Source organism: Typopeltis vanoorti, chromosome 13 (assembly GCF_054136105.1).
Source record: "Typopeltis vanoorti isolate ZY-2024b chromosome 13, IOZ_Tvanoo_1.0, whole genome shotgun sequence".
NCBI classification, from domain to species: Eukaryota; Metazoa; Arthropoda; class Arachnida; order Uropygi; family Thelyphonidae; genus Typopeltis; species Typopeltis vanoorti.
In genome coordinates this window covers 4,702,414-4,719,683 of record NC_143561.1, presented here as the reverse complement: position 1 = coordinate 4,719,683, position 17,270 = coordinate 4,702,414, and the positions used below count along the sequence as shown (strand labels likewise).

Here is a 17,270-nt window from a genome sequence, read left to right as displayed (position 1 = left end):
TGTATTCAATCTCTCACTAATTTCTCCCAAATTTTTAATAACTAAAGAAATACAAACTCATATATAGTTTGACTTCCTTTCTATCACTGCCTTTATGCAATGGTGCTGATTTTCTCTCTTTAGGCACTTTCCCAGTAGCTAGACTTTCATCGAACAGCCATGGAACTGTGAGTGCCTTAGCACATTCTCTTTAAACATGTGGTGAAATCCCATTCAATCCCACTGCATTATTGACTTTCAGTAGTATACGAAATACATTATTCTTATATACTGTATAAGGAGGGTGTGAGGAGTAGGTTCTTTGCATGGTGAGTGGAATGCATTGCCTAGTGTAGACACATTGAATCCATTTAAAGCACGTTTGGATGAGCATTGTGTGCAGTAATATGTACCTCCCACGATGAGTATCTGACTCCATGGAGGTCAAATGTTAATAATAATAATAATAATACTTCTAAACCTCCAACCCTCTCCAGGAATAAAATATTACTTTACTTTTTTTTTTTTTACTTACTGAGATTACATACTCCAATAAAGTGATCATTAAACAGCTCCAGTATGTCATCCTCATTGATCACTTGATCCTGATTTCTAACAGGATCATTTTTCTATAGTCATTTCATCTCCTACCAGCCACATAACAAAATAATTTTTAAGGATTTTTCTTGGAATGCAGTGCTACCCTTGAGGAATATAGTTTGCCACTGCTGCTGATAAATATTTGTTAACTAGCTCCCATGTTGACACGTCTTCCTTTTAATTCTTCCATCCATGGAACTGTCCCTGGGTGATTGCTAAGATTATTATATTCACCTTATCATTCCACATAAATTCCTTTCTCCTTGATACTTCTTCATGTCTCTTCAGCCTCCAAGTCAAGATTACATGGTAACTCTTACTACCTGAGAGTAAGGATGATATCTCAGTTACAATCAAATCCTCAGATGTTAGAACTAAACCCAAGCTCTTGATCTTCGTGTTGCTTGAGGCATTTGTCAACTCAAGAATTCCAGAACTTCCATTCCCTTACTAGTGTGTGTTGTTTCCTCTGCCCAGTTTATACTACTATAGTTAAAATTGTCCATAATGATCACTTGTTGCAATTGCACCTGTCACACATCTCTCTAAACATTCCCTACTTATCACCCTCTATGTTCCCTAGTCCATAACAACATCCTATCATATATCCTCTCCTTGAACACCTCACACCATCTACTTACTAAACTATTAATGCCATTTCCATCAAAATTCTCTACTCTGAGAAGACACAGCTTATCACTTAACATAAGTAACACTTTGCTACCCTGTTTACTCTTCCCATCCTGCTGAAATATGCTATATGATTTTACTTTCATTCCTGTCAGGATATGATTTTCCCAATCATGTTTTACTGATTCCAGTAATCGTTGGACAGGATTAGGCTATCAATACCACCAATTACTTCCTTTACTTTGATACTCTTGGCATTTGTATATGAGATATATAGTCATGTATATGAGAGTCAGGGAAACTAAATTATAAAGGGAGGAATGGTGAGAATGTAATGTAAAAGTGACAATGTTATATAACTGTGTTAATGACTGGAATGGGCTTTGTCATGGAAATGTTGATGAGGAGAGAACGATTTTGACTTTGTGTTTGTCTAGTTCGGTCCATCAAACGTGTGCAAAGATGTCTACATGTATTAAGGCAATATTTGGCAACATGACGTTGCTGAAATATTGAAGGTATTCATTAAAGTTTCCTTTAATTAATATCTGTTTTATGCGTTGTAAATTCCTTAAGTTAATTACCAGTTATGTATGACCAACGTGTAAGCCTTGCTACAAGAATGTATTAAGGCACTAGAGAAGAATAGGGATCTGAAAGTTGTCCAAATGTGTCATGCAGACTGCTATACAAAAGAACATGCAGGTAGATCATTATGTCTGTACACAAATACTAGGAGTATCAGAAACAAAGAGGTAGAGTTTGTTTCCTTAGTCAATATGTTGGGACCTCAGATTGTAGGCATTCGTGAGACCTGACTATCAGAATCAGACATGCTAACTGGTATCGAGTGTAAAGGGTACAGTGTTTTTATGAAGGATAGAGAGGATAGGAGAGGAGGAGCATGCTGCTAATGATATCTGATGACTTGAATTCACAGTTGAGACCTTTGATTGTAGTACTACTACTACTACTACCAACAGTATTTCATGTGGCAGTGAGCTTGAAGCCATCTGGTGTGATGGCTCCACTATGTAACTGATCTAACAAGATCAGTTACATAGTGGAGTGTTGTTACAGACCTGGAGAATCGGTTGTTAGTGATGAAGAAATGCATCACCAAATAGAAAAGATGAGTGCCAAAAGAGGAATCATAATAGGAGAATTTAATTATCCAAATATTGATTGGGTAGCAGTAGAATCTCATAAGAAGAATGAAAACACATTTATTGAACTGTTGCTGGACAACTTCCTCAAGCAGCATGTGACAGAAGGAACTTGAGGTCAAAGAGTGTTAGATTTGATTATGGTGTAAAAGAACATTTCATTTAAAGACTTCTGTCTCCGGTTGGTGACATTGATCATGCAGTACTCACTTGGGAAGTGACTAAGTTAATGAATGTTCCATTCAGAAAAGGTTACATGCTGAACTACAAAGCAGGAAATTATGACCAACTGAGGACTATACTAAGTTCAGAGAAATGGGATCGGTTGCTGGATGGGAAGCATTTTAACAATACTTAAATGATGCAATAACAGAATGTGTCCCAAGAGTTTGAAGAATAAATATGGTAGGAGTCAAATGGATGTGTAATCTTATTAAACAAGAGATTCGTAAGAAAAGGATCATGTGGAAGGAATACCATGTGCCTAAGGATGATGTCCATTATGAAAATTATAAGCAGCAAACTAGAATAATCACAACTGTTGTATGGAAAGCAAAGTCTACATATGAATAGAAACTGGCTCTGCGTGCTAAAGACATACAACAAGAATTCTATCAATATGCTGCAAGTAAAAGAAAGAATGAATATGAAAGAACAACTTCTAAATGCAGATGGTGTGAGGGTAACAGATGCAGAAGAGGTTGTTCAACTAATGAGTGCCCATTTTGTTAAAAGTTATCAACCTGGTGTATGCAACATTGAGCTCACTACTACCTCTTCACTGGATGAAGAAATTCAGATGTATGAGGACGAGGTATTAGAGCTGTTGCACAAACTGAATAAGAATTCAGCAATAGGGACTGATGGGATATCAGCACGTGTGCTAAAAGAGTGTTCAGCCGAGCTAGCTATTCCTTTGACCAGGATGTTTAATATGAGTATCAGAACAGGGAAGATTCTGCAGGAATGGAAAGAGTGTATGGTAATTCCATTGCATAAGGGTGGTGCAGAGACCAATGTGTCCAGCTATCGACCAATTAGTATCTCACGAGTGGTGGTAAAGATTTTGGAAAAATTAGTTAGGGCTCGCATTCAGAAATGGGTTGACAGTGAATCTCTACTTTGCAATGAGCAACATGGGTTTACTAAGGGAAGGTCATGTTTTAGCAACTTGCTCACATTCTATAACAATGTTACCATTGAACTGGACAAGGGGAAAGATACACCATGATACTTTTGAATTTTGCTAAGACTTTTGAGAGAATACAGCATGGTAGACTGTTGCATAAATTGGAGAATATGGGTTTGGATTATAGAATATTAGCATCCATACAGGATGGCTGACTGACAGATATCAAAAAATGATATACGGGGGATGTTGGTCTTCAAGATTCAAGATTCTCCTTTCCCACTATCTGCTACTTCACTTTTACCACAAGTTGGTGCTTGGTAGGACATATATCTCGGTACTGTCCTGAATTGATAGGGCTATCCGTTCAGCCGTGAGATCATGGCTCCGACTGCCGCCTGACACCCCTGCTGCATATTTCCACGTGAGGGTAAGGGATGGTGGGCTCGGGGGGTCCATCACTTAGATGGCTGATCCCATGCCTGCAGCTATCAAGAATCGCAAAGTTAGAACTATCTTCTTCCCCTGTCTGCAGAGAGGCTTTCTATAGCCCATTAATACAAGAAGACTTTAGGCGGGCTAATGGCTGGTCCCATTATCAAGTACCTTAATTGTGTCAGCACCTGCAGAACACAGGAGGTGGGCATCTCTGTTGCCTCCCATCCCTTCAAGTATTGACCTTATCAGGACGAGGATCAATGCCTGCCTACTCGAGCCTGCACAGCTCGATGGGGTAGTGACGGCTCAAACTACAGTGAAACATTGTCTCATATAGCCCACTGTTGCTTCTGCACCCATGGGGTCCGCATGCCTAGGCATGATGCCGTGGTCTCCATTCTGAACAACTGCTTTAAGAAAAGGTTGGGAGACCGCGGTGGAACCACATTATAGAACCTCTGCAGGTTTGCGTAAGCCAGACTTAGTGATTAAAAGAGATGGTGACATTTGGGTAGTTGATGCCCAGGTAGTGGAAACAGATGCCCACTAGCCTATAGCCATAATAATAAGGTAAACTATTACAAGAATAACTAAGATCTAGTTAGTAAGATACGGGAGGAGCATGGGGCAACTCCAAGGTTTACCAGCACCACCATCTCTTTACATGGCGTATGGAGGCAGATAGCTATAAGGACTTAAAACAGCTTTGTTTTAAAGAATATAAAAGAATAATATAAAAGTTCTTTCCTTTAGGGCCCTACAGAGCACACTGGTGCCATGACGTTGCCACCAGAGAATGACGACAATGATAACTGGAACAGGCAGGGGTAAAACACTTGTAAAGACTTAGGCCTATATCAAGTCTGGACTAGATGTTTGGACGTGATGTAAGGTTAGTACTGCCAATAACCAGTACAAAGATTAATAAAAAAAAAATAATAATAATAACAAGTGTTGTATCACAAGCTTCAGTGCTTGGTTTACTGTTATTCAATCTGTACATTAATGATATTGGGAAGTATTTGACAAGCGACACACAGCTATTTGCTGATGATGCAAAGATAGGTAGGGTAATCAGGAATGCTGCTGATATGCAGTGCAGTACTTGCAGAATGATTTGAATAGGCTGGAATTGTGGGCATGAGAAAATGGATGTCAGTTCAATGTCAGTAAATCTAAAGTCATTCACTTTGACGTGATTAGATATCCAATATCGTTTTATATTGGTGGGATTATGCTAGAAGAAACTGATGAGGCAATAAATTTTGGAGTGTTGGTAGATAGGAAGTTGAAGTTCAGGGGCAATGTTGCAAAGATTGAAAATACAACTCAAAAGATAATTACAATGCTGAAACAAACGTTCACATGTAAAGATAAGGATGTTCTTTTGCCTCTTTATAAGGCCTTGATAAGACCTCACTTGGACCGTTGTACACAGGTTTGGATTCCTGGTTTCTGTTATAATTCTGATATATTGGAGAGAGTGCAAAGGAGAGTGTTAAAAATGATATCAGGATTGTGGAATACTGATTATGAAGACAGATTGAGAATTTGTAGACTGCAGACACTAGCAAACAGGAGAAAGAGGGTGATATGATTGAGACTCACAAACTTCTGAAAGGGTCATACAAGATTTCAATTGATGGAATTTTTAAATTTATGGAGGGTGGGGAAAGGACAAGAGGTCATTCTTGGAAGCAGAGAATGAAGGCAGCTAAGAAGTGGATGAGGGCTAGATTTTTCTCTCATATTGTGGTGCGTGATTGGAATGGATTGCCATTGGATGTTGTGAGTGCAAGCAGTGTGAATGAATTTAAGAATATGTATGATAGCTGGTGCGTGTAGTATGTGGCCTCCCTCGATGAGTTCCTAACTCCCTATAGGTCTCTCTTAATAATTATAATAAACATCAATACACAGTCAGCATTTCTCTACTTGTTATTATTCCTTCCAGACTCCATTTGATTCCGCAATATACCATATGTTCTTATTTCTCTGAAGCTGCTATCCCACACGAAACTATTCCTTCTACCATTAACACTGGAAAGTCTGATTTCCCTGTCCTAACACTCCTCACTTGTCCAGCGAACAGCAATCTCTCTCTCTCAATGTCTACATCCTTTCATGTTCAAATACAGACCATATCTCTTCCATACAAATGCACTCTAAGTATTCACATATTCCACAACACTCTTTTGGCACATTCTCAATATTGTGTCATTCATTATTGCTGTCCTCTTCCTCCTCCTCAATTCTGCATTATTATATTTCGACAGTATGCTCACTGTCTTCCCTTTCATACTTTTATGCTGCAAAATTCCAAACATTAACTGCAGATTTCTTGCCACCCTGGAGTGTGTGCAGATTTGGTGTCCTGGGTTTCAAATAGATAAAGAAACTGTGTTGAAAGTCCAAAGTAAAATGATTAAGATGATAACAGGATTATGGTCACAAGGATAGATTGAGAATATGTCAACTGCAGACGCTGGTAGACTGAAGAAAGAGGAGTGAAATGATAGAGATCTATCATCATCATGCATATCAAGGATTTAAGGATTTAGGCCTAGCATGGCCTGTTCCGGCATTAGAAGTCATCGTTGAATCGTTTAAGAGAGGACGTCCTGGTTTTCTTTTTCTTAATGGCTTGTACTTTAAGGCTTGTTTTAGTAATCTTTCTGTTTTCATTCTTTGAACGTGTTCCATCCATTTATGTTTATATTTTTTAATTTTTTCTATTACTGTTTCTTGGTTTAATTCTTTCATAATTAAACTTCTTTCATTATTGTCTTGTGAATGAGAGCAGAAGTATGAAAGATAAAATAAGATTAGGAGAATGGAAGAGATAAATGCAAGGCGAATCAGAGTAGGAGAGAGAGAGAATTTAGGGAGTATGAGTGAGAGGTATGGGGGTGCTAGAAGAGGAGAGAATGGAAACAGTAGAAGAGAGGGAATGAGAGAGAGGTATGGGAATGCTAGCAGACGAGAGGATGGAAACAGTAGTAGGAGAGACAGAATGAGAGAGGGATATGGAAGTGCTAGAAGTGGAGAAAATGGAAACAGTAGGAGAGAGGGAATGAGAGAGATGTATGGGAGTGCTAGAAGAGGAGAGAATGGAAACAGTAGAAGAGAGAGGTATGGGAATGAAAGAAGAGGAGAGAATGGAAACAATAGGAGCGAGGGAATGGTAAGAGGTATAATGTATGGCGACTCAATGATCCGTGGTGTTCAATATAGGATGCGTGAGGAGTGTTTGCCAGGAGGAACAATAGAAAGGGTGGCTATGGCAATTAAGAGAGGTGAAAGGGTGGATGAGATGATTGTGATGGTAGGAACGAATGACTTGAGTGGTAATGTAAGTCGGGCAGCGAGAGATATGAGATTTTTGCTTGAGACTGTACGGAAGAAGACAGAGAGAGGAAAAATAGTGTGCATGTTGCCTAGGTATGATAATGATGAGCTGAGCAGAAGAGCGGTGATATTGAATGGCATAATAACGAGAATGTGTGACAAGAGAGGACTGGTATATGTGGATGCTTGGAGTGCGTTTGAGGAAAGAGAGGAATTGTATGCGAGAGACCGTTTACATTTGAATGAGGAAGGACGTAGGCATCTGGAGAGATTGCTGTTCTGAACGAGTCAGTGTGTCCCAGGGAGGATGATAGCAGGGGTGGCCTCTTGTGGGAATGGATACTTGGGAGAAGGGAGACAATGTCAGGTAACTCTGAGCCTAGTGGAGTCTAGAAGGGATAATGCTGGGTATAGAAACAATGGCATTTATATGCTTTATACTAATGCCAGGAGTATTCAGAATAAGGGAGAGGAATTGGTGGCGCAGATAGCATCAGCCTGGCCAAAAATTATTGTGATCACTGAGACGTGGTTGACAGAAGCGGATATAACAACAGGAATAGAAGTTGCTGGGTATAGCATTTTTCGTCAGGATAGGAGGGAAAAGCGTGGTGGTGGGGTACTGCTTATGATAAGTGATGACCTATGTCCTCTAAGAGTGGAGAATTTAGAAGGAAGTGAGACAAATGATTTTGAGAGAGTATGGTGTGAGGTAGAGGTAGGCAAGACAGGATATTTAGTGGGGTGTTGCTACAGACCCAGGAGCACAGAGGATGGGGACTAGGAGATGTTTAGACAGCTAAGTTTGATAAATGCAAGAAGAATGATTGTTATGGGAGATTTTAACTTCAGTAGTATAAATTGGAGAGAGGAAGATGCATGTAGCAATAGGGGAATGGAATTTCTAGAATTCTTGAGGGACAAATGTCTTAGGCAACATGTAACAGAGGGAACAAGAGGTTCAAAAGTTTTGGATTTGGTTATAGCATCAGAAGAATTGATAATAACTGAGTTGATGTCTCTCCCACCCATTGGAGAGAGTGACCATATGGTGTTGACTTGGAAAATGAATAGACATGCAGGAGTATCAAAGAGACGGGAACTTATGTGGAATTATAAGGCAGGTGATTATAATAGTCTTAGACGTCAACTTCGGGAAGTTTCATGGAGGCAGGAATTGGAAGGCCGGGATATCACTAGTGCGTGGGAAATTGTGAAAGAATATTTGTTATCAGCAATGGTAAGTTGTATACCACGAGTGAAGAAGAGGATGCAATTTGGAGTAAAGTGGATGGCAAACAATATTAAACAGGAATTGCATGCGAAAAAGAGGCTATGGAAGAGATATAAGGGGACAGGTGAAGAGATGCATGAAGAATATAAGGCACAGGCCAGAAGAGTGACTAGTGTGGTAAGGAAAGCGAAACTGGAATATGAGAGGAGATTGGCCCTAAGATCCAAAGAAAATCCTAGGAATTTTTTAACCTTGTGGCCAGTAGGAGGAGAAATGACTGTGGAAGAATGATATTGTGGAATAAAAATGGGAATAGAGTGACTGATGCAGAAGACATAGTGGAATTGTTCAATGAACACTTTATTGGAGTATTTCATCCTAGAGGAGTCAGTTTTAATGCTAGAGGGATAGGACTGGTTCGAAGTCTGGAGGTACAGGAGGAGAGTGTGTTTCAGATACTGAGTACTCTAGATGTCAGTAAAGCTGTGAGACTGGATGGTATTTCACCACGAGTTTTGAGAGAATGTGCTAGGGAATTCACAGTGCCTTTAACGTGGCTTTTCAATGAAAGTCTGGCTGCTGGAAAGGTGCCCATGGAATGGAAGGAAGGTAAGATAGTGCCATTGCATAAGGGTGGTAATAGACTGGAAGTGTCTAATTATAGGCCAGTCTGTGTGTCATCAGTAGTTGTTAAGATCTTGGAGAAAGTAGTGAGGGACTGTATACAGCATTGTGCAGATGAGGGTAATGTTATCTGTGAGAATCAACATGGATTTGTGAAAGGACGCTCTTGTTTTATCAATATGGTAGCCTTTTATAATAAAGTTTCAAGAACATTAGATGAGGGAAAGCCATATACCGCAATTTTCTTAGACTTGGGGAAGGCATTTGACAGGGTGCCACATGATAAGCTGATATTTAAGTTGCAGCACATGGGTCTGGATGTCAGATTGGTCAACTGGATTCAGGATTGGCTGTCTGATAGGTATCAGAGAGGTGTGTATGGTGGAGCAGTTTCCAGGAGGCAGAGGGTTACAAGTGGGGTCCCACAGGGCTCAGTACTAGGACCTATATTGTTTAACCTTTATATCAATGACATAGCCAGTGGATTGCAGGGGGATATTCAGTTGTTTGCAGATGATGTGAAGCTCGGAAGGATTATTAGTAATAGTGCAGATGTGGTAGCCCTGCAAGAGGATTTAAATAAGCTAGATAGATGGGCAAATGAATGGGGGTGTCAGTTTAATGCAGCAAAATGTAAGGTCTTGAGGTTTGGGAAACATCGATGAGATGCTGCATACTCTATGGGAGGAGTTATACTGGAGGAAGTTGGGGAGACAAGAGATGTGGGGTTGATGATTGATAGAAACCTGAAGTTTAGGGGACATATTGCAAAGGTGGTGAAGGTAACACAGAGGATTGCTGCTATTATGAGAAGGACACTGACCTGCAGAGATAAGAGGGTTATCATTCCATTGTATAAGTCTCTGATCAGACCACACTTGGACTATTGTTCTCAGATTTGGTCCCCAGGATTTGAAGGGGATAAATTAACTGTGGAAAGGATACAAAGACGGATGACAAAGATGGTTTCAGGACTGTACAAGGATAGTTATGAGGATCGGCTGAGGGAATGTGGACTGCAGAGTTTGGTGGATAGAAGGAGAGGTGATATGATTGAGACTTTTAAACTGTTGAGAGATGGTTACAGGGTTTACACTGGGGAGTTCTTTCGCTTGGTTGAACAGCGGGAAGGAGTGATGACAAGAGGCCATCCCTGGAAGTTACGAAAGGAAACTGTGAGCAAGAGGGTAAGGAGTGGTTTCTTTGTGTGGAGGGTGGTTGAGCCGTGGAATGCATTGTCTGATGGAGTGGTGGGAGCGAGAACGGTCAGTGAGTTTAAGGAGTGGTATGATAGACTTTGTGTTTCTCAGGGGGGGGGGCCTCCCCTCGATGAGTCTTGGCAGACTTTATGTCTTAGGAAGGACCTCGATGAGTCTTTTGACTCCTTGGAGGCCTGAATAATAATAATAATAATAATTTCTTCGTTTCTTTTGTGATCAAATAGGGTATACTTTGTAGTTTTTCTCATAAACTTCATTTCCACTGTTGTTAATCTTTGTTTGTCTTTTTGTTTTATTGTCCAGATTTTGCTTCCATACATTAAGACTGGTAGGGCTAATGTATTGTATACTTTTAGTCTGGTTTGTTTTTGAACTAGGTTTGGTTTAAATATAGAGTTAATTACACCTGTTATTTTTAATTTTGCAATTTTTATGTTTATATTTTTTTTCAATTTCGTATGTGATTGTACATCCTAGGTAATTAAATGAATTCACCTGTTCTAAGATCTTGTTATCTATTACTATTTTAGTTCTTGCTGGATCTTGTCCTTTAAAGCCATAGTTTTTGATTTTTCAGTTGATATTATCATACCATAATCTTTGGATATCTCATTTAGATTTAAAATAGCTTTCTGTAGTTTATCTTCAGAATTTGTAATTATTATTTGGTCATCGGCAAAGAGGAGAATGTTTAAGTTTACTGTAGAAGATAGTTTAATTCCTTGATGTAAATTTTATTCCATTTTATTATTATTTCATTTAAGTAGATATTAAAAAGAGTTGCTGAGAGGGGACATCCCTGTCAGATCCCTTGGTTTATCTCTCTCGTATATGATAGCTCGTAATTTAATCTTATTTGTATTTGATTATTTTCATATATACCTGTGATAGCTTTTAGGATATTATTTGGTATTTGTCTTTCTTTTAATATGTTAAATAATATGTTTCTTTTAACTCTGTCAAATGCTCTTTCAAAGTGAATAAATGCAATATGTGTTTCTAAATTGCATTCTCTTCTTTTCTCTATTATTAATTTTAGGCAAAAGGTCGGGTCTATACATGATCGTCCTTTTCTAAATTCATTCTGTACTTCTAAAATAAAGTTTTCAGAATATTTCATTAGTTTGCTATTTAAGATTCTGCTATATATTTTGTAACAGGAATTTAGTATACTGATGCCTCTATAGTTTTTAGGGTCATCTCTATTACCTTTTTTAAATATAGGAATCATAATTGCTTTTTTCCATTCTATTGGGGGGGGGGATACCAATTGAATAAATTTTATTTAAAATTTGCCCTTTGAACAGTTTATAGAGATCTATAAACTGTTCAAAGGACATTATGGGATACCAGTTGATAAAATTTTTCATTGGAAGGTGGGGAGACAACAAATTAGCATCTGTGGAAGTTGATTTTGTATGCAGTTAAGAAAGAATAAGAGCTAGATATTTCTCTCATAGAGCTGTGAGTGAAATAATTTGCCTGTTGAAGTATTGGCTTCATTTAGTGCGAATGAGTGTAATAGAAGGTATGAAACCATGTGTAGAAGCTTAAGTGCTGTGAGGATATCATGTTGGAGGCTTAATGGATTTTTTACAACACTCAAAGGATTAACACAAAATTTAATACTTCCTATATTTTGTCTCAGTCACTGAGACATCTTCAGGGATTACACTAAAGTCCTAACTTGGTAGAGCGCCCACTAGGGGCGGTTGTAGGTGGCCTGAAATGTAGGGTGGGACTTCTGGTGATAAGTGTTTCCCAAATCTTAGGAAACTTAATGCACCGTATTTATTAAGATTTAGTTGATTTCTGAGAGCTGCTGCTGATTCTAAGAATAGTCTCTCTTTTTTGAATTTGCTGTGGTGGAGCATGGTGATTTTTTCCATGAGATCCTATAGGTTGTATCCAAAACATGGTCAGCAAGGCCTGACTGACCGTAGTCGTGGTTGCAGATGTATGACTTGTGTTCCTCCAGGCGGATGGTTGCTGATCTGCCTGTATTCCAAAGTATTCCAGCTTACAGGAACTTTATAGAGTACCCTTGTTCTTTGAAAGTACCTTGAATTTTGAACAGTGTCTCTTTTTTGAATTTGCTGTGGTGGAGCATGGTGGTTTCGCCCCATGAGATTCTATGGGTTGTATCCAAGACATGGCCTTGCTGACCATGTCTTGGATACAACCCATAGGATCTCATGGAAAAAAACCACCATGCTCCACCACAGCAAATTCAAAAAAGAGAGACTATTCTTAGAATCAGCAGCAGCTCTCAGAAATCAACCAAATCTTAATAAATACGGTTGCGTTAAGCTTCCTAAGATTTGGGAAACACTTATCACCAGAGGTCCCACCCTACATTCCAGGCCACCTACAACCTCTCTTAGAGGGCTCTCTACCTAGTTAGGACTTTAATGTCACCCACATGGTTGGGCTTAGTATTGTTTGTTATTTGTGTTTATGTTACATTTAATTTTTTTGTAATCCCTGAAGATGTATCAGTGACTGAGATGAAATATAGGAAGTATTAAATTCTGTTTTAATCCTTTCTGTTGTAAAAAATCCATTAAGCCTCCAACATGAAGAAGGTATGAAAGCTGGTGTGGATGATGTATGGCCTCCTTCAGTGAGGCCTTTACTTCCTGGGGTCTACTAATAATAATTTTTTTAGTGAATTTCATCTTCACTTGTATTAAGTAGTTGTGATGTGTGACTTCAGTGTTTGAATTTTATCAATAGATTTTTATATGATTTTTTAAAATTTAAATTGAATATCATATTTTCTTTTCTTACTACTTCCTTTTACTGTTACTGCTGTAGTTATTATTATTTTATTATTACAGATTTTTAGTGTTATATTATCTTTTAGGTAAGCAAGGGATGCTTTTTGAGAAATTCCTGAACCAAGAAATGAGGTAAAATATTGTTTCTGTTTAGTTGGATAATCAGTTGAAGTAAAGCACAGAACTATAACAAGAAGGTTAACTTCTTATATGGCTCTTATAATATTTCATTTGTGGTGTATTTTTTTATTTTTACTATAGTAAAAAATACACCACAAATGAAATATTATTAGATAGTTCATTATAGTCAAAATATTATATTTTGACTATAATGAACTATAACCATCTTTCTCTCTGAAGCAATGCATTCAATGCACCTATCCCATTCCTTGCAAAACCTAATTCTCACTACCTTCTACAAATTCCAGAATGGATGCTTATTCTTTCCTACCACCTTGTTCTCAAGCCTCTCTAGCTCCATCAGTATGGTTGAAGTCCTTTGGTCAGAAAGACCTGGGTTGGATTCCTGTCTATGACAGGGAACCTTTACCAGGTCTTTTTGACTAAAGGTGAGTTAGCTGGTCTCATACAGAAGTCAGCTTTCACAGGAAGTAATAAAAGTTTTTTCTTCCAGAAACTCAAGTTTTTCATCCCTCAAAACAGGCAATCAGGCCTGACAACACATATCTACAGACATAGAACACTTTCGTGGAATATGATAACTTCTGACCAGTATCTCATCTCGGATCCAAATGTCAATATTGGTATCATGGATACTTCCATATGCTAACAACAACTATGTTCTTCTCTTGAAAATCTTCTCAGTGTCTATGTGTAAGTATCTCTTAAAAAGTTATATATCTCACTCATATCACTCCTCCTCCTGTCTCCCACAAACTCCTGAGTTTGCATTTTTGCATAGTAGTCATTCTAATTAAGATTTAGTATTAATGAAACCACTACATCCATCTCTCAACTGGTCAATGTCCTTTTCACCATTGCTTCAGTCTGCCAGATAGCCTTCATGTCATTTGCAGTGTCTCCTCTAAAGTTCCTTGTCTGTCATCACCCCCAAGATTCCTGGCCTCCTCCACCTCCTACAGTACACTCCTATTAATAGAATACACAGCTCCAGTGGCATAGCTAGTTTTTTGGTGCCCTTGGCAAATTTGTAGCTATGTGCCTTTTTTAGTGTGACAGTTTTGATAATTGATAAAATATCCTGTCACTAGGGTTTTTTTGATTCCACTGCCTTTGGCAACTGCCTCAATGCCATAACGTTCCTACACCTTGAGTTCCTCAACCTAAAGTTCAGTACCATTTCTTAATAACTCTTCTCCAGTTTTGCATGATCTGCAAACATTTGAATATTCTCCTGAATCCATTCACAGTATCATTAACACAAAGATGATTCATTGCTGAGCCTTGCATATTCCCACTTATTCCCTTGCAATTCGGTGATACTGATTCCCCATACACAACTCTGATATATGTCAGACATGCAATTATCAGTTGATTTCACCAGCCAGTTATCTAAGGTAATTCATAGCAACTTAAATACCATTTTGTCAGATGCTTTTGCAAAATCTATAAATACCACAGTATATGCATTTTCCTTCCTCTTAGTTTCCTTATCCAATAAGATACTTATACAAAGTATTTTTTTATGATTCCCCTTGAAAGGTCACAATACCTATAACACTACAGGGTCAAGTGTGGGCAAGTAATTAAGGATAAAGAAGTAATCTATTAGTATGGGTCTTAAAAATTTGAGAATTGTATTCATTAAGAAAAACAGTATGGGAGAGATTGTTCCAAATAACAAACATGAATGAAATGAAGGAATATGATGAGAAGTTTGGTGTTTGGAGCTGGATAGTGTAACTTTTTACTTGGATAAAATAGACTATTGTGGACAAAGGAGTAAGGTTGTAGTTTTAATATCAATACGTGCAAGGTGTTGCATTTTGGAGTGCAGAAATATAAGACTGTACATATCGATGGTGCGTACTGCAGGAAGTGAATGAGATTAGAGATTTGTGAATGATAGTTGACAGTAGACTGAAGTTTAGAGGGCATATTGCTAGTGTTGCAAAGCTGCACATCCTAGTGCTGCTATGATAAGTAGTACTCTAACATGTAAGGATAAGGAAGTGGTTGTGTCACTGTATAAGGCACTGGTCAGACCGCACTTGAACTATTGTGCTCAGATCTGGTCGCCTAGTTTTCAATGTGATGTGGAGACATTGGAGAAGTTCCAGAGACAAGTGACTAAGACAATGTCTGGACTTTGGAATGCTGGCTATGGAGAGAGGTTGGAGAAATGTGGATTACAAAGTTTGGTGGGTAGGAGGAAGAGAGGTGATATGATAGAAACATTTAAGTTAGTGAGAGGATTTTATCAGATTAACGAGTGAAATATGAATGAAAAAATAAGAGTGGGCAGTGTGAAAGACTTGAATGATTGTGAAGTTTTCGGAGATGGTATTGACTAGGAGGATGAATGACGAGTAAGAGAGACTAACTTGCAGAGAGATAGATGAGTCGAAAGAAGAGGCGGAATGTCTGGGGAATGAGATGTGAAGTACGAAAGATGAGAGTAGGTGAATGGAAGAGATGAATGCAAAGCAAATCAGAAGAGGAGTGAGAGAGAATTATGGGAATGATAGGAGGAGAGAATAGAAACAGTAGAAGAGAGGAAATGATAGAATGGGAATGATAGAAGAGTAGACAATAGGAGCAGTTGAAGAGAGAGAATGAGAGCGAGAGAGAGAGGTATGAGAAGGATAGACGAGGAGAGGGAATGAGAGAGAGTTATGAAAATGATAGAAGAGGAAAGAATGGAAATGGTTAGAGAGAGAGAAAGAGGAAGTGAGAAGAATGCTAGGCAGTGCTAGACCTAGGGATAGAGTGATGCCAGGACAGCAGGTAAGTAGGGGAACACTGAGAGAAAGGGTTAGAGGAGAGAGAGTGTGAGAGATGCAGGTGGGCAATCTTGGATGCTTGGAGGGAATTTGAGGACAGAAAGGAACTTTATGCGAGAGACTGCTTCCATTTGAATGTTCTGAACAAGTCAAAGGGAAACTAGAGTTTTCAGGATGGATGGTAGCAGGAGTGGCCTCTTGTGGGAATGGGTGCTTAGGGGAAGAAGGATGACATCAGGTAACACTGAGTCCAGTGGGATCTGGAGAGGATAATGATAAGTATAGAAGCAGTGACATTTTTATGCTTTATACTAATGCCAAGTGTATCCGGAATAAAGGAGATGAATTGATGCCACTGATGGCGTCAGCCTGGCCAAATATTATTGGTATCTCTGAGATGTGGTTGACAAGATGATATAGTAACAGGAATAGAGGTTGCAGGGTACAGTATTTTCGGCAGGATAGGAAGGGAAAATGCGATGGTGGAGCTGCTTATGATAAGTGACGACTTATGTCCTCTAAGAGTGGAGGCTTTGGAAGGCAGTGACATCAATGGTTTTGAAAGCATTTGGCGTGAGGTTGGCAAGACAGAATATTTTGTGGGGTGTTGCTACACGCCAAGGAGTACAGAAGGTGGGGAGCAGGAGATGTTTAGGCAGTTGAGCTTGGCAAGTGCAAAAAGAATGATTGTTATGGGAGATTTTAACTACAGAAGTAGTTGAAATCTCCCATAAAAAGATGGGAAGAGTAAAATGTATGTAGTAATAAGGGAATGGAATTTCTAGTATTCTTGAGGGACAAATGTCTTAGGCAACATGTAATAGAGGGAACAAGAAGTTCAAGAATTTTGGATTTGGTCATAGCATCAGAAGAGCTGATAATAACTGAGATGACATCTCTCCCCAGTTAGAGAGAGAGTGACCATGTGGTTTTGAGATGGAAGATGAATATATATATATATATGCAAGAGTATCAAAGAGAAAGGAACATATGTGGAATTATAAAGCGGGTGATTATAATAGTCTTAGATATCAACTTGGGGCAGTTCCATGGAGGGCTAAATTGGAAGGCCGGGATGTCATTAGTGCTTGAGAAATTGTGAAGGAATATTTGTTGCCAGCAATAGTAAGCTGTATTCCATGAGTAAAGAAGAGGACACAATTTGGTGTAAAGTGGATGATAAACAATATCAAACAGG

The 17,270-nt window shown here is 38.8% G+C and overlaps 1 protein-coding gene across 4 annotated transcripts in view; it reads left to right on the top strand.

The window, feature by feature from the left end:
• The window catches only part of LOC150099898 (uncharacterized), a 127,163-nt gene that overhangs the window by 37,813 nt on the left and 72,080 nt on the right, over positions 1-17,270 (top strand). For all 4 annotated transcript variants that reach the window (XM_090403075.1, XM_090403076.1, XM_090403077.1 and 1 more), the window contains exon 3: positions 13,235-13,280. In XM_090403075.1, the coding sequence (XP_090259201.1) occupies positions 13,235-13,280 (46 nt within the window). The remainder of the gene's footprint in view (positions 1-13,234; positions 13,281-17,270) is intronic.